General features: G+C 37.7%; 1 protein-coding gene across 2 annotated transcripts in view; it reads right to left on the bottom strand.

Annotated features, from left to right (window-relative positions):
• Nucleotides 1-936: 936 nt before the first annotated feature.
• Nucleotides 937-17,335, bottom strand: part of NEDD4 (NEDD4 E3 ubiquitin protein ligase) — a 52,964-nt gene continuing 36,565 nt past the window's right edge. For both annotated transcript variants that reach the window (XM_050309380.1, XM_050309382.1), the window contains 20 exons: nucleotides 16,787-16,904; nucleotides 16,483-16,650; nucleotides 14,645-14,710; nucleotides 13,951-14,070; nucleotides 13,296-13,502; nucleotides 12,276-12,353; nucleotides 11,993-12,047; nucleotides 11,839-11,897; nucleotides 10,894-10,959; nucleotides 9,410-9,639; nucleotides 8,723-8,844; nucleotides 8,553-8,623; nucleotides 7,930-8,025; nucleotides 6,865-6,938; nucleotides 6,665-6,725; nucleotides 6,015-6,074; nucleotides 5,811-5,918; nucleotides 5,158-5,254; nucleotides 2,850-2,922; nucleotides 937-2,772 (listed from right to left, as the gene is read on the bottom strand). In XM_050309380.1, coding sequence (XP_050165337.1) covers nucleotides 2,670-2,772; nucleotides 2,850-2,922; nucleotides 5,158-5,254; nucleotides 5,811-5,918; nucleotides 6,015-6,074; nucleotides 6,665-6,725; nucleotides 6,865-6,938; nucleotides 7,930-8,025; nucleotides 8,553-8,623; nucleotides 8,723-8,844; nucleotides 9,410-9,639; nucleotides 10,894-10,959; nucleotides 11,839-11,897; nucleotides 11,993-12,047; nucleotides 12,276-12,353; nucleotides 13,296-13,502; nucleotides 13,951-14,070; nucleotides 14,645-14,710; nucleotides 16,483-16,650; nucleotides 16,787-16,904 — 2,032 coding nt within the window. In that variant the 3' untranslated portion in view covers nucleotides 937-2,669. The remainder of the gene's footprint in view (nucleotides 2,773-2,849; nucleotides 2,923-5,157; nucleotides 5,255-5,810; nucleotides 5,919-6,014; nucleotides 6,075-6,664; nucleotides 6,726-6,864; nucleotides 6,939-7,929; nucleotides 8,026-8,552; nucleotides 8,624-8,722; nucleotides 8,845-9,409; nucleotides 9,640-10,893; nucleotides 10,960-11,838; nucleotides 11,898-11,992; nucleotides 12,048-12,275; nucleotides 12,354-13,295; nucleotides 13,503-13,950; nucleotides 14,071-14,644; nucleotides 14,711-16,482; nucleotides 16,651-16,786; nucleotides 16,905-17,335) is intronic.

The following is a 17,335-nucleotide window of genomic DNA, read 5'->3' as shown; positions in this document are numbered from 1 at the left end:
AACAGTGGCTCAGGACAAGTCCTGATCATGATGTGTCCTGTACTGGTATGTCCTCTGACCCGGACCCACAAGGGTCTGTACCAGCCTGTCACCCCCTTCCACAGTCCTCCCAGCACCCACGTGGCTCCAGCCACAGGAGCCAGGCCTTTTTTCTCCTCCTGGCCTTTCCCAGCCTGTGGGTGTTCAGGCACACAGGCCCAGCGCCCTCCAGCCCGTGGCATCCTCCACAAAGGCTGCCTCGCTCCCATCACCTCACCCAGCTCAGAGGGATGGAGCATCTCTCCTTTGAGGAAAGGCTGAGAAAACTGGGACTGTACAGCCTGGAAAGGAGAAGGCTTTGGGGTAAACAAATTGTGGCCTTCCAGTACCAGAACCCCTTCTGAAGCTTAGAAGAAAGAAAGATGGGGCAAGTCTATTTTCAAGTAGTGACATGACAAGGGGAAATGAGTGCAAATTGAAAGAGTAGGTTTAGATCAGATATTAGGAAAAATTCTTTACTGTGAAGGTGGTGGGGCACTGGAACAGGTTGCCCAGGGAAGCTGTGGATTCCCCATCCCTGAAGGTCCTCCAAGGCCAGGTTGGATGGGGTTCTGAGCAACCTGGTCTAGTTAAGGTGTCCCTGCCCATGGGATCGCAGTTGATCTTCAAGGTCTCCTTCCAACCCACGCCATTGTATGATTTTATGATTCTGTGACACTCAGCACCACCCACCTCTCCTTTACCAGTGACCGAGAGCTTTTACAGAAACACAACATGAATTTTTCAAAGGCTGCACATCTGGGAGCAGAGCACTGAGTGCTGCTGCATCTGAACACCTGCACAAAAGCAGCAGCATATTGTGCTGGAACTGCTGCCATGACCTACCTAGGAGTACTAAAATTACTGAATTCTTGCTATTTCAAGACTGATTTGTACTTCAAAGAATTGAATCACAACTTATTAGAATAAACTTTTATTTACTGCTCTCAGGATCCTTATTTTATACTTTAAAGTATGCAACAAAACCTGCTACATTCAAATCTATACAGATTTACTGATATATCATTCACGTTTTACAAAACTGCATATAGATTTGGGAAATTTGTATAAGTTACCTTTATTTACATGTAATATTCTCAGTCCTAATGACCTAGTCAAAGAATAAAACAAAGAGGGATTTTAAATATCCCTTAAGACCCATTAACATTTGTTACATAATTTACATATCTTCAGAGAAAGATGTGCTACACTTTCTTCTTGCATATTTATAAAGACTGTGACTAACAGAAATTTGCTGGCCAAAGCTAGGTACTGTCATTTCCTCAGATCATAATAAAATGTTAATTGGCATCATAATAAAATGTTAAAATTTGAGCAAGCCAGGTATATAAATCATTTTGTTTCTTTTAGAACCAACTTTGCTAATCATTTTAACCAGCACTTGCTCAAAGAAAGTGTTAACATTAATACAAAAAACACCCACATTTACAAAAGAAATCAAACTAATATTTATATGACAAGTTGATCTACAATAAATTGCACATTGTTGGTTATGACTTTGGTTATACTGTATTAACAAATTTGGTTTCTAGACTAACAGTGGAGAAAAAAATATAAAAATGCAGCTGTAGAAACTATCAACCTGTAAACATATCACAGAACCAAATTCTGCAGCTGATCACGTGTGCACGACCTCCATGCAGTTGGGAGAAGTTTGCACACAGCAGACTGCTGAATTTGGCCCAGAAAACCCTGTAAACATGTTCTTTATTGTTATGTAGTGCAATACTGCAAGAATGGATAATAAAGGCCTCTAACTATCAGTAACTAATACTGAGTGATATCCATACAAATTCCACTTCAAGATTGATTTGTTGCAAAAGGCTGAATTGAAAATATTATCCATCGTTGAACTACAAATTTATCAAAAAAGTGATGAACACTCAATAAACCAACATCAGTATACAAATTCAAACAAAAAATGGATATAATTTCTCATTACAACTCAGAATTATGCTGCTTATCTGTTTTGTATAAAAATCTTGGGTTTGTTACACTGTTTTAACAAAAGCAAGTTAGAAATAGAAATCTAACAAATGTGTCAGCAAGTCAATGTTCTGCAAACTGATGGCTGATAATGCAAACAAATGCTTTCCAATGTTTCACCTAATATGCTGAATTGTAAAGTGCTTAGAGCAGATCTGTTGCAAACAGCCTGAAGCAGCACAGATTAGGATACTGCACTACATGAAGTTTGTTGGGTTTGGTTTTTTTGTTTTTTTTAAAACAGTTTAACAATTTCAGTTGCTCCTCTTCAAGCAGCAATTCAAATTTAAACCCTCTGCAAAGATTTCTTCACAGCTTTACTTCAGTAGTTTACTGCAGGACACTCTCAAATATTGTACAAGAGGCAACTGCTTAAAAACATTTTAGTTTTTGGCTTAACTTGGCACTGGCCCATCCAATGTGTATATTGTATTTAATAGCAAAGTACAGAAAACTGTGGAAATGACAAAATACATTTTCAAAAGTTAGTGAATTTTTAATACTTACTTATTTTACATGTGATACTATGAAGATTCAATAGCCATGTGACTAAATACAATGGTAGTCCCTGGAAAATTCAAATTTGTTTGTAAACCCATAAAATGAAATTGCAGCAGTGGACCAATATCATTTCTGTCTGTGTCTTAATCAACCCCATCAAAACCCTGAGTGTTTTCAATCGCTAGAAGAAGTTTATCCCACAAATCTTCAAATGAGTCATATGGAGGCAAATCCAAGCGATTAAAGCTGAAAAACAGAGGAGAACTCTTCAGTGTTTTATCACTCTGACTGAAGGTCATGATTTATTTAAATTAAATACTCACCAGGTATGAGCTCTTGGCAGCTTTTCAGGGGTACCCCACTGTTCAACTGTGAACAACTGTGGTCCATTTGAACCTGCAGGAAAGAATACATCAAATTTTCACCCTATTATGAGATCTTTTTATAATCAGAAATTGAAATTAAGAAGTATTTTGGTTCTTTGTAATCTAATTCTGAGATTAGTAGAAGCTAGCTATAAGAATCAAATCAATCTATACTCAGTAACGGTCAATAATCCAAAATCACTTGTACTTTAATTATTGCTTGCTATATCTTAATTTCCAGAGACTTTTACAGCTTAAGCTCAAAGGTCTATGACCTAAATACACATGCATAGTAGTTGGCATTGTAAACTTTATGGAGAAGACAATTTTATGCTGTATAAATTTTGCATGTAAAAACTTATACATGTTTATCACCACGTGCCAAGTCACATAACTTGGTAGAAAGGATTCGATGTCCACCTTTACCTACACAACAGAGCTGAGTAACTGAGAACTTTTTGAAACATGGTGACCATATGTGTGCATCAAGGACCTTCTTATGTGCCTGAGAGAACATTTTTGGCTCACAAGCGCAGCCCCAGCTACCTCTGTGCCTTCAGCAACTCTTGTATCTGTTTCAAGGACCTCTCAACCCTCACCAAGTAGATGCAAAGGGCATTTTGTAACCATTTCCTTCAGCTGTTGAAAGCAATTGTGTACGCCTGGAGAAGACTGTGTAGTTTAAAAAAGAAAAGAAAAAAATCATTATCTTTTCAGAAAATGTCTGTTTAGTGTCCCAGGTCTCCAGCTTGCGTGGATTTGCTCCCCGTGTCCAAGCACGGCCGCTTTAGGAGCAGAAATGCCTCTCTGCGCCACGAGAGGGAGATCTCCGCTAGGAAGTCAGACCCAGGGCTGCAGAGCGGAGGTGGGAAGGGAACAGCCACGGGGACAGCCCGGCAGCAGCAAAGCACCACGGACCTGCACGGAGCACTGAAGAACTACCTACAGTTCTTCAAATAAAAGCAGGTACAGGAAAAGTGATTCTGATCCTCACTGGGGGTTAGTGAGGATGGTAAAATACAAATAACCACAAGAGAAATAAACAAAGCACTGTGCAAGACAACCACTAATTGAAATTTTCATTGATGAGTAAACAGAATTACAGAAACCGGGACTTGGCCAGAACAGTGCCCAGGGATATCCTAAACCCCAGGCAGAAGGAAGCCAAGAGCTTCAGCAGTTTCTTTCCCTGGATCATTCTTTAGTTCTACCTCTAGTAGTATTTTTAGACAAAACAGAACTCCTGAGGCAGCAGAATTCCCCTGTAATGAGAATGTGCTGTAACACCAACAGTGCCAAGGTGTAGGTGCAACAGCAGACACATGGCTCAAGTTTACTGAGGGCACTGCCCTCCCCATTGGAACTCACAACTCATTCACTGATGGAACACAAAAAAATTAACCAAGTATTTACAACGAAAATGAAGACATGGAGAAATAGGAACACATGGTGGGTGGTATTTGTTCACAATTCTTTTGTTTTATAAACAAATTAATGTGTTGTTTATAAAGAAAAATGTTTAATCAAATAGGCAAATTAGGCTATTCAGTCATTTGCACAGGACCTCAAGCACTTTTAGCCTTAATAAAGTAGTCTAGCAGAAAACATAATAGCTGATGGCAGCTGCAAACAGCTTCCCGTCAGCAGAGCATCCCCACCCTCCTGGGCTGTTCCCTCTGCCCGCCGCGGTCCTTCCACAGTGGCTTTTCTGGCTTTGCCACTGAAGTCACTCCCCGCTGTCATCTGTTTGTTTCAGTCTCTGCCTTGTAGGCTCACGACTTTCCTTCTGGCATTGTGTTTAACCCGTGTCATTGCAGTGGTCCCCTCTGGAGTTCGTCCTTACAAACAACTGCATCTGTACAACCGTGGCTTGTGAGCAGATAAAAGCAGTCGGGGAACTGAAGTTAACTGCTGATGCCAGCACGTCTTTGTAATCAGATCTTGGATAACAGAATTTTCTTCAAGCTCAATCATGTGTTAAACAGGATTTTTGCAGCTCTTGAGAACTTTAGAAATCCTGACCCGTTTGAGAAGTCCTGTACATTTAGAAACTTCCAAAACCAGAATCAAAACAAAGGATTTATAGAATGTGGGACACACATGTGATTTAAGTGACTCTTCTCTAACTTTGATTCTTAGAACTGCCAGTAAGTACTAATTTTTAAAAGTTGAAAAATAATTTGCCCACGTCTGAAGTCAAACATCAGGACAATTTTGGTTTCAGGTTCTCTATTACTTAACTGTGAAGATAATCATAAGTACTCACCATACAGCTCAGCAAACCCATTCATAGGAACACGGGATGTGCCAGTAACAAACTGAAGTAATCGTATTCTCTTTTCAGAGTCCATCATTAAGACTGCCTATGTATGATAATGATTACAATTAAAGATTTATTTTTAAATTAGGGCTTTAAGCTAGTAGACTCATGCAACATAATATCTACCTCTAAATCATTATTTGTGAGATATACATACATATTTTTAGTGATACCCACAGTATACTTCTCTGCCTATGAAGTCAACAATTTTTTAATGGCACAGTAACAAGAGTATGGTTACTGGCTTAGCAGGCTGTCAAAATACTTCCCTTGAAGATCTGGCCCCTACTTTCTTTGAAGTTTCCTGATGTTATGAACTAGCAGCCAAATTCCTGTAATTTATTAAACAGAAGAGTTTAACACCTCTTTAGTGTAACCATGCCAGAAAAACCTACACAGAAGTCTTTTTAACCCCAGTCAGACACAGATTTTTTTGTCTTGTATTTAAACTCTTACCATGTATCTCATCTTTAGTTTTCTTACTTCCTCAGTCTTTTTTTACCTAATCTACTGTTTAATCACACAATAAACTAGCAGAGCAGAAAGGCAGCAGCTTTTGAACAGTTTTTAAACAAAAAAATATTAGAACTTCATGATACCTTCCAGAACCACTGTATTACTTGATGGTTTATGTTGTAGCCATTCTTGTATTTTGTGTGTAGTTTCCAATCAGCCACATCCACATCTCCCAATCCACACATCAATAACTACAAAGATAAAAAACCAAACAAACAACACCAAAGTTTAAAGTCAGTAAAAATAAGTGTCACTGTAATTTGCTTTCTTTTGCATGATACACTTACCTCTAGCTCATTTTCATCAAAAAGTTTAATCAGATCCTGTGGTATTAGTTCAAAAAAGCCCTAAAGAGACAAGGGAAGTTTTTAAAAATCAAGTCAACATTATTTAAGCATTTTTATTCATGAAGAATGACATTTAGAAGCTTTGGTAAACAGAGCCTAAGCAATACATCAAATACAGATGTTTGGACATCAACACTCTGCAGTTTGGTTATAGCACTTTTAACTCTCACTTCTCATCTTCATTGTGCAACACCAGTGAAGAAGATGGAAGTCTGAATACCATATATGTGCTACAATTTATATAAATAAGGATAAGCAACCTCCTTTAAATCAAACTAACGTAATTGAATTAAGTTTCATTTCTGCAAAGGTCATTGAATAGTTTGCACTACAGGTAAAGCTGTCAGCCATGACTGAGAAATCAGCACATTTTTCAATATGAATTAAACACCTCAGTAAAAACATATCAAAAAGACTTTTAAGTCTGAAATATTTCAAGGCTGACACTACAAAAAGTATCACTGCCCTTTTTTTATACCTTACATTATTTACACAACAGAATTATCTGTGGGACTTCAAGATGTCCAAAAAACCTTGATATTAGATGTAACAAATTCTTAGAAGAATTTATTTTGTAATAAAAGCTATACCTCTTTAAAAGCTGTCATTTGTTTCTGCACTCTGCTCACAAATCTCCACTGAATTACAAGACTGTAGGGGAAAAAAAAAAAAGAGAGTAAAACCATTTCAAATAAAAGTGGTTTATATACACAAAGCAACAACTTCCTTTTGTAAATAAAGCTAAACCACAGACAGGTGGATACAATTGCACACAGTGATCACTACTCACTGAATGTAGTCTCTCTTGTTCTTGTTGGTGACAACTATTTCTGATCCACCACTCTTCAGTTCATGTTGATGGGTCTAAATGCAATACACAGAGGGGTGTGAAACGAGGCAGGGATGTAACAGAATTCCTGTGTTAATATCAGGTAATTGGAAACCATGAGAAATAGATGCAGTTTCACAGGTCAAGTAATAAAGAGAATTTGGTTGACTCTTTTTTTTTAAAAATGTATTATTCAGGGATATTAGACTGCAATGGGGAAACCTCCATTTTTCTGACCTGCTACAATACACCACCCAAGTCAGCACACAAGTTTCCAGTCATGGGGACTTGGCACATTCCATGACCCAGCCTTCTTTCCAAATCTCAAGGAAAAACAATTACAGAACCACTTCAGCAACGGTCCCAGTAAGTAAGTGAATCAATATGCATCACTATTTTATAATGATTTATACTACTAGAACCTCAAGTAAACAAATATCAGATTTTCAGTTGATCATGGATGTACATTTTCATTGCTCCTACTTAGGATCACTGCAGTTACAAGACCACAAAGGTTATTATCCTACTTAGATCTTATTGGCAGCTGGAATTTATAATTTTTATGTAGAAATGACTTATCTTCAATACTTTCTACACAATAACAAACTTGTTTATTCCATAGGTTTCTAGTACACATTAGAGGAAAAAAACATTATCTCCCAGTGATTCCAACCATTTGCAAAACAGCTTATCCTTTCCATCCAATCACATAAAAACAACCTCTACTCCAGATTAAGTAATGAGATTATGGATACCTTAGTCTTGGGTTGCCTTCTTAGCAATAGCTACATTTCAATGCAAGTAATATTTAAGAACAAAAAAAAAAAAGAAGCAGTTTTTTTAAACTCTGCTTATTTCCAAGTCCTTTATCACATCCCAGACAGGTTAAAAGCACTGCATGAGCAAAAAGCAGTTGAGTGAATGAAGGGGTTTTCTTAACACCACACAGATCAAATCAGCTGATTTCACAGGTCAAATGTTTTTTTCTGATGTTTTGTCTATTATACTTTACATAAACATACTAACCTGACCAAAAAGTTCTTCATCAACTATAAATCTGAGGTCCAGTTCTGTTGGATCATTTTCAAGAATCCATCTCAGAGAATTGTAATATTCACTGTCCTGAGAAAGAATTACAAACAGAAAATAGAGTAGCCACCTTCTAAGCTGCAAGAGGTTCCACTACAGTCCTGTGAATGCTGCTACCCAGGGTAACCCTCTAGTGGATACAGGGACTCTGCAACTGTCCAAGGCTCTAAAGATATTTGAAACCTGAAGACTCAGCAATCAGTGTAAATGCCTCACACAGCAAAATATTATTTAAAAAACAGGTTAAGACAAGGATCCTAAAGATATTTATATGCAATTTTAAGAATACTTGTGTCTAGAAATATTTTAAGAAAACATCATAGAAAGTTTAGAGTCAAAGTTTCCAATACAGCTCAACTGACTTAAACCTGAGTCAAGGTCTTTGATATTCTCTGGAAGTTTTAATTCCCATACAACTTACAGACTTATAAAAGATGGAGTCTAAAATTTCTTTGAATCATGCCTTTTCAACATTCACAATGTATTAAACTTATATATAGAGAGAGAAGAATTAAAATGAACATGAAATCTTAACATACATGATAAAGCAAATTACATACCACAGACTCCATATCATGTAGTGTTATTGGTTTTTGGAGCATCATCTTGTAAAAAGGACGAATGAAAAAGGCTTTAAAGAAGAAGAAATAAATTCAACAGTATGTAACTTGAGATTCAAATCAGCCACAGCGTTAATCTAAATATCATAGTACATAAAATAAATACTGACCATCCAAAAGTTTGCCATGGTAAACAGCCATTCCAGCCACACGACCTATAAACTTGAAATAAGAGAGATGATCTTCATTGCAAAGTCCAGAGTTTGGATTGATCTGCAGAGTATAGTTATCTCTGAAGTTGAGGGAGGGAACAGGGAAGAGAAAGAAAAACAAAATGTTGTACTATTGGAACAGTCTCACATCTGAAGATCTGAAAGACATCACTAGTTAAATCAGTTATTGCTTTTCACGATGTTAAATATCTAATATGTAACTCAATAGAAGACAATTAGCATATCAGAAACCACCACCATGAGGCACCTTTGTAAGTTACAGACATACCAAAGAGAAGGGATTAACTGCTACTAATTTTAAAGCAGTCAGAAGAACATGCTCTGCAGTATTTGTTAAGTGCTGCCTCTTCTGTTAAGCAGGAGATGGCTGCAAGCACATCCTTGTCCATGCAAGGAGGACATGGCTTATGTTAGACTGCTGTAAAAAAAAATGCAGGTATTGCCTCCTCATTATTCTGCTGTCAAGCAACAAGGTGCAGATTATTGCATTTGTTAACAACTAAACTCTCCTGTACAGTTGCAGGTGTGGGGGCAGTAATTCCATTTTTAAAGAAGGTCTGAGAAATACATTTGATCTGCTTTCCCCAGGTAATTCTCCGTGTCTTCCAGACCTGTATTACTTACGTAGCTGAATATTCGAACAATCCATAATAAGGATTAAACATTTCCTTAGAGAGAAGGAAGAACCATTCCCTGGCCACTCCTCCATAGTCTAAACCTTTTTCCCCATCAAATTCAATCCAAAGTCTTGCTTTAAGGAAATCTGCTCTCTTTACAGCTATAATTCTTCTATAAGAATCTTCAAGGATTGTTGTGCGATGAATTTTCATTTCAAATCTATTTGGAATATCACTCTAAAAATAAAAAGAATACGAAAACATAAAATAACAGAACAAACCCCAGCATATTATAGCTTTGCAGAGTATGCAAATTCTGTAAAAAGACACAGAAGGGCACACAAATGTTTTTCTTAAACAACTTGGAAACATAACACAGTACGATTGAGAAGACACTCTATTTACCTACAATTCAACTAGCAAGGGGGAATTCAGATACTAAGTCCTATTTCATACAAAGAAAATACAGTTAAGTAAGTTCTTACCAGTAACAGCACATGGGCAGTTGTTCTGCATGCAGCAAGGTATGCAGTCTTTTTTGACACTGAACATTCATCATATCACAAACTTGATAAAAAAACCTCACAGTTCATACATAAGGTAATTTGGAACCATTTTACCTGGCTTATTTCACCTTCCAGTTCAATATTCTAACTACAAGGCTACATGTCCCATTCTCTTACGTAACACAAAATCTACAGTTGTATTTAATTCTTAAATTACTGTGATTACATTGAGTGGCTGAGCTGTTTATCATTTCTCAGAACCAAGCTTGTTTGATGAGGAACACAAAAAATGAGGTGCATATATAATTGTGTGCAACTTACACGTCAGCTCAAAACGCATGGGCAGACTTGGTAGGCAAAAGGTGGATCTAAACTATTTTATTTATTTATTATATATGTAAAATATCTCTCAAGGACACAAAATTTGACTGCGCTTGTGCAGAGACTCATTGTTATCTGGCTGTCCAGATACTATTTACAGTCTTTTATGCTATGTGTTATAAATACACCTGGCACTGCCACTTCAAACTACAGTTTGCCAATGAGATTCATAAACTTCAGATTTTAAGGCTGTAACAAGTTGTTTCAGTCATCCAGCCTGATCAAAATGACAGTACAGATTTCTACACTGACAATGTAAAATCTATTCTGAGAACTTCCATCTCCCTATTCTGAGTTTCAAAATCTACTATATATGCTTGACCAGCGATTTCCAAACTTCTCTGCTGCAGGTTTGCTTTCAGGTTTACGACTTTTGTAAACTTTTCGAACTTCTACTTTTTCAACTAGACTGCTTGCAGACTCATCACTGCACAAAGTCACAAACCCTGCTATTAGATTAAATGCTAGTTGCTACCAAGTTGCTGCTGCTTCCCAAATGTATCAGTGATCAGACAGTAAATTTACCTTCCCTGTAACCTCAGCTTTCCCTTGTTTAGAGGCCTAAGTTTCTTAACCTTCTGCTGGTTTCCTGCTGATAACTGACCTGTTTCTTCAGTTTCTTTCTGAAGAATTCATACTTCCGCTTATAGTCCCTGGAGTAAGGCACGGCCTTGGAGGGGAATAAAAAAGGAGAAAGAAAAACTTTGAGATACTCTAACAATTAATGTAATGTAAACTAGTCCATGTTTGTGAAACACAGACAATGCATTTGAGTTCTGAGATAACAGGAGTGCACGTTTTACTGAGTGGCAGGGGAGACTCAGTTTATAAACATCTGGACCGAGAAGCACTTCTGTGTTCAGAGCAGTTCCATAGAACTGACCCTGCACTTCACCATCAGCTGATGTAACAAACTGAGATCCCTGACTGGCCCAGAGCAAAGTGACCCAAATGCCTTTGGTGACGTCCAGAACACAGAGTCTTTCCTGCTGTATCATGAGAGACCTGGCTACAAACACCTCTATTTTCCATGGGCAGGGAAGGCTGTTTACATACGTGGGCTATTAATAAACACACATATCAGCTGAACACTAAAACCCATCTATAATTATAATGTGTACCAGCTTTGCAATTAGTCCTGGTGATTTTGCACTTCAGATTAAGTAGCGAGGCTAGATAATTATTTTTTCAGTTGGAAATTAATTTAATTCCTTTTAAAGAGATTTCTTTTTTCTTTTTTCTCGAGTTTACTTCTTGAATTGAGCTAGTGTGGATTAAAAAATACACAGGTTTTTTTACCCACTTTAAATCCCTCCCCCTCAGGGGGGAACTTTCTTACTACCATGGGAACTGCTTTTTCTTTCTGGCATTTAAAGACCATTTCCACAGAAAGTTTTTCAAACACTCTTAAAAAAAAAACAAAACACTTTGTTCAAAGGTCCTGGCAGTTTCACCTTCCAGACTGAATAACTGATAAATGACAAGAGTTTATTTGGATTCTATTAACAGTATTCTTGAAAACATGAAAATCTCCATAAGGAATGCTTACTGGTCCAGTTATAGCCACATTCTGCAGTCGGGGATCCTCCCACTGTGTTCTCTTTGTATCTGCAAGACATTTCTTGATTAGTTCCTTAAAGTTCCATTTAGATAATGTTCAAAAATAAAAGGATGAATGGGGGAGAATACTACACTGTACATACTGTGGTTTATGAAGAATATTCTTCCATCTGTGTGAGTTCTCTCTTCCCACCCTGGCTGTAAGAATTACAAATTTCTGATCACACAGTTTGCACAGAACTCAACATGATCTGCAGTTGTGGGCATTCCCCCACCCCCAATCTACTGTCAGCACTGGAATTCAAAATAGAGTATTTTTTGTAGAAAAAAGGAGGCTGCATTTTCTCACGTGCAAATGTCAATAATACTAATTTAAAACAATTACACTGTTTCATCTGCAAAACAAATACAAAACAGCTTACTTACTGGTAATGGGCCCAGATCTACTGGATCTAGGGAAGTCTTTCTCCTTGGGTGAGCAGGAATTTTCAGTCTTGGATCTTCCTTTGAAAAGAAAACAAGCAGCATGTTAAAATCCTTTTGCTGTTTTGTTCTGCTTTTAATTTTTTCCTCTTTACTAATGGTTGTGTAAAGAATATGCCTAGTACCAACTAGGTAGTTGTTGCATATTCTGCAGCCAGGGGAATCCTTGGGGATTCTCACTACTCCAGTAATTTACAATCATCTTCTAGTGACCTCTCAGTTTATTCTATTTACATATATATAAATAAAACTCCCTCAATTCAACTCAATTTTTGTGTTATTGAGTCGAATTACTCTTTCCACACAGTTTCTGGCACACCTTCTGCTTTTTAGGATTGGTGGGGGTTTTTTGTTGTTCATTTGGATGGTTGTGTTAAATGAGTTCTTTCCATAAACCTGGAGAAGAGAATCCTCATTTTGAACCCATTTAATGCATTTCTCTTTCCCTTTCACCTGACAGTAATACTGACCTACTCCTGAAATGCTTAAGTCCATCTAATGGCACTGCCAAGTGGTGTGCAGTGCCACTCTGTGGAACTGTAGCTGTACAACTCCCTCATCCATATTGGAGCTGCACCTGCTCTGCTTTCCTAAATATCCACATTGTTCCCTGTGATAAATTCAATGGATTTCACATAGAAGGTAAGTTTACAAAACTGGTTTCTGCTAACAGCACATATAAGCCATCTCAGTTTTACAATGTCATCTAGGAGGAACTTTACATCTGCCAAACAGATTTGGATTTTCCTCCTTCCAAGCTGAACTTTCAAACACCAATACAAGTAGTAAAACTGATAATCTTCTACTATTTTCATGTATTTTAAACTACTTGGCACTACCTATGCTTCTTAACAGACGCAGCTATCTTGGCACTAAAGATCTATAGAGAAGCTTGCTGAAAGCAGCACAGTTTTGATTTGAGAGGAACTAGAATTTCAGTCCATGAGAGCAGCTGCCCATTACCCATGTTGTAGTTTTGGTGTTGTGGTCAATAAAGAATGGTCTCCCATTGGGTGCATGTCGGACTTCCCAGCCTTTAGGGAGGAATCCTTGCTCCATTTCAGGCTGCTGCTGAGAAGACTGTTGTGATGAGTCACTTGATGTTGCTTGTGGCTGTCTTCCTATAGAAATACTTTGTGCAGCTGACACCTGACTTGTTTCTGTAGCAATCTATGGTAAATAAAAAAAAAAAATCATATCAAATCAAAGCCCTGTAAAGCAATATATTTTTGCTATTAGCCCATATTTTTGACTCATGAAAGCAGTTTCATAAAGCAAGTGCCAGACAGTACACAGATTTGTTTAGTCTAATATCAACAACATTGACTAAAAATCACTGATCACACTATCAAGGTTAAAAGAAGCCTTTCAGCCTTCTCAGTCAGCTATCACTCCAGAAGGCCTCCTTGGTACAGTCACAGTAGAGTGACTTGCCATAAATATTACTGTTCCTAACTCTCCTTGCAGTCTGTCAGATGTTTTATGTAGTACTTTACTAGTTTATGCCTTTCACAGGCTCTGTTTCAAAGACATCTCTCAACTTTATTTCAACAGAAGTGTGAGATGTTTAAAAGGTTAAACAAATAAAACCATCAATAAATTAGACAAGAGACAGTACCTGTACAACTGGCTTTATCCAGGTAGTGGTTCTAGAATTGTGATCTATATAATATGATCTTCCTTTATCATCCTGTCGTTCTTCCCAGCCTGGGGGTAATCCAGATGAAGTAGGCAGTAACTAAATATTAGTAACAACAGATGAAAAACAATTAAGAAAACTATGAAACTTACTGCAAAAAGGTTTTTCTCTGTCAAATTAAAACAACAAAACTATAATCCAGAAGGTTTGTGATAAATTAGAGTATTTAAGTCCTTACTGAATAGTATGAAGTAAGAAATTTTTATTTATTAGTTTATTTAAAATTCAAGCTCCTCATGTAAAATAATTCACATATAAACCTGTTTTAGGCACAGCTGATCCAGCCTAGTAATTCTGGCTAGGAGCTCATAGCTTGCAGTGTCACTATGAAAGCATAATGTAACTTGGTATAGCTTTGAATTAAAAGTAAACAATTATAAGGCAAACAATTTGAAAAACAAAACTCTATCTTGATGAGAGCCTTCCTTCTGCAGGCTCTGCCCTTGCATCAACCTAATGCTAAACAAGGTTGGAACTTGAAAGCTTTACAACTGAACTAGACTCGTAATTGCCATTTTATCAGGACAGCTGCTGGACATGGAAGGCCAGATTTCATTTGAAATGTCAGCACACAATACACATAAAAGCCTGTGTTTTTTGGAAAATGACATACCAGTGGATGTGCAGGCTGCTCTTCAAGTCTGTATGTCTGCAGACTACCTCTTCTGCTGGAATGGTTCTTGAAGTAGTGAAGAGGAATGACACATTAGCTATTATTGCAGCTTTAAGGATGGCAGCAAACAGTCAACAATGGTTATTACACTTCAAACTATTACAGTTTTCATCTGGAACAAAGTGTTGTATTTGTTTTGAAACACTGATTTTGGAACCTCCTGTTTTAACACTGCTAGAAACGCTAAGTTCACAGTGTCTATTATAATCTTAAAACAGAATAATAGAGGTTTGTGAAAGTTCAGAAAACCATAGCAATAGATGTTTTGGTATGTAAAACATTACAGTTAATTACAACTAGTCACATCACAGTTGAATTTACAGCATAGAACTTACTGTGTTATCTTGTCAGTAGAGTAAAGCCTGTGATACATCACAGCTAACACAGCTTTCCAGAGAATAGATTAGGTGAATAATGACAAGATGTGAGAGACCAACACAGCCAGTTTGAGAAGAGTAATTCAATCCCTGGACTTTGCATAAGCATTCACCTTTCTGCCTAGAGCCATATTTAGACCTAATTTGCTACAGTTAAGCAACTGTAATTAATCTTGCTCCAGGATTTTCCTGATTATTTGAAGGATTTTTCCCTATCTACGTACCCTTTTGGAATACTTCAAAGAAAAACCACTATTAAGTTTTTAATTATTTTTGTGGGCAGTGGAGGTGAAGGGAGGTAAGAATGTCACTCTACCTGACTCTAACAAATAATTTGAACACCAGCCTCTGTCTTTGCTCAGGCCACCCAAGCAAGCTGAAACAGCAGTTTTCCTGCTACCCACTGGATGCTGAATAGCACAGATCAAGTCTTGTTACTCTCACTTGGCTATTTCCAGCAACACCAGCGATGCATTTGTACAAACTCAGATGAACACTGTCAATTCCAAATTTACACCTGGAATGGCATCCCTAACATCACAAAAGCTCATGATTACTTCAATACCCAAATCTAACAGACTAGATGGTCTGGGTCACCTCTATGGGCTTTCCTCAATGGACAGTGGATTTCTCACGTCACCTATCAGGTTACAGGGCTGTTTGTGGAGCTCAGGTTTCACAAGACAGCTGAGCTTAATTGCTTGCTACCAGCAAAAAGACAAGTTCCATCTCTGGCTATGTACTCCTGCTGCTTTCCTTTGCCACCATAGCATTTGTCAGACAAATACTCAGCATGCTGTTTCATCTTGCTACAGCTGCAAAAAAACAGAGTTGGGGAAAAGAGAGAAGATTTTTCTGCTGGGTTAGCAAGCTGGACAGACTCAGCCAGAGGTCAGGCGAGTTTCTCAACTGGCACAAGGGCTGTGGAACTGTATGGCAAGCTCCCCTTTTCACTGCTATGGAATCAGCAGGTCTGCAGGCCAATCATAAAACCTCATCCCGATATTCACAATGAAAAGTTATCTATCTTAAGACTTGTAGTGGGAAAAGTCACCCACATAGCACAACTCCTTTAGAAATAAGATGTCAGGATATACACAGCTTTCTTCATCCCTAGTTTTCAGCAGCATTATGACACTGGACTAAGAGGTAGATTTACAGCCTGAAAAATAGCCTGTTTTAACCTCAGGCAGAAATTCATATAAGCAAAGTAGAGAAGAATAAAATGTTTGTTTAGATGGGTTTCTATAGTAAAAAGACTATTATTAAAATCTCTGCATTCGAGATAAAATGAAAAAATTGTTAAATTAAATATTTATAGATCTAATTCTACCAGTAGTAACATTTTGTGCAAAATATTGTAGACATTTCTACACTAGAACAACAAGACAAATAATTTACAGTGTAGGCTGCTGACTGGCCAGTAGCTGAACTTCCAGAGGTAGTAAGTCTGTTACTCAATTCTTCTGCAAGATGAGTCTGTATATCACAATTACTCTGTGAGAGAGGTATTTGAAGGTTCTGACTGCTGTACATCGTTGCCTCGTCTTCAGTTATGATCTCCCAGCTCTTTAAAAAGAAAATAAAGAAAAAAATGCTTTTAGAAGGTAGTTTCAAGTTACAATGAGTTAAGACAAGTTTTTTGAGTAGACTAGATTAAAAAGCCACCTGCATTTGAGGAACATTTCGAGATGTGCTTTTTTACCTCGGGGGAATCTCTGTTGTCCACATTTTCTGTCTCCTCTGATATCTGTCGCCGGTGAGTGAACACGTGCTGGGCCTCCAGCTGCACACTGCCCAGATCTGCCACAGCCACGTTGTCCCTGGTGGGGTGGGAGGGCAGAACTCAGCACACAGCAGCCACATTTATCTTTCAACAGTAAACCAGGCTACCAGCAAAAATATATGTCAGTCACAGTTGTTCTGGCAGAAGAAAAAGGAACAGTCTGGACTATAAAACCTCATGGAAGCTGTTTATAATGAACAGCTTGTGTGTGTGAAGTGTAAGGTAAAATAAAGAACCAGGTAGCATTCCAGGGGAAAAAAATAACTGAGAAAGAATAGGGGAAGTAATTTAATGAGTTCCTGATGGGAAGGAAGAACCAGGCTTAAAACTGAAAAATTTCCTTTCCAATACTGTAGTTATCTCTTTAATTGCAACCAGTTTCTATTTGGACACATAATTCCAGAGCAAAGGAAGTGTACAGTACAGTTAAAATGACCTTTAGCCAGTGACCACTGCACACAGGTTTGA

Source organism: Myiozetetes cayanensis, unplaced genomic scaffold, assembly GCF_022539395.1.
Source record: "Myiozetetes cayanensis isolate MyiCay16 unplaced genomic scaffold, myiCay2020 scf14, whole genome shotgun sequence".
Taxonomy (NCBI): Eukaryota; Metazoa; Chordata; class Aves; order Passeriformes; family Tyrannidae; genus Myiozetetes; species Myiozetetes cayanensis.
Note: the sequence above shows the minus strand (reverse complement) of the source record. Positions and strands in the feature narration are given on the sequence as shown.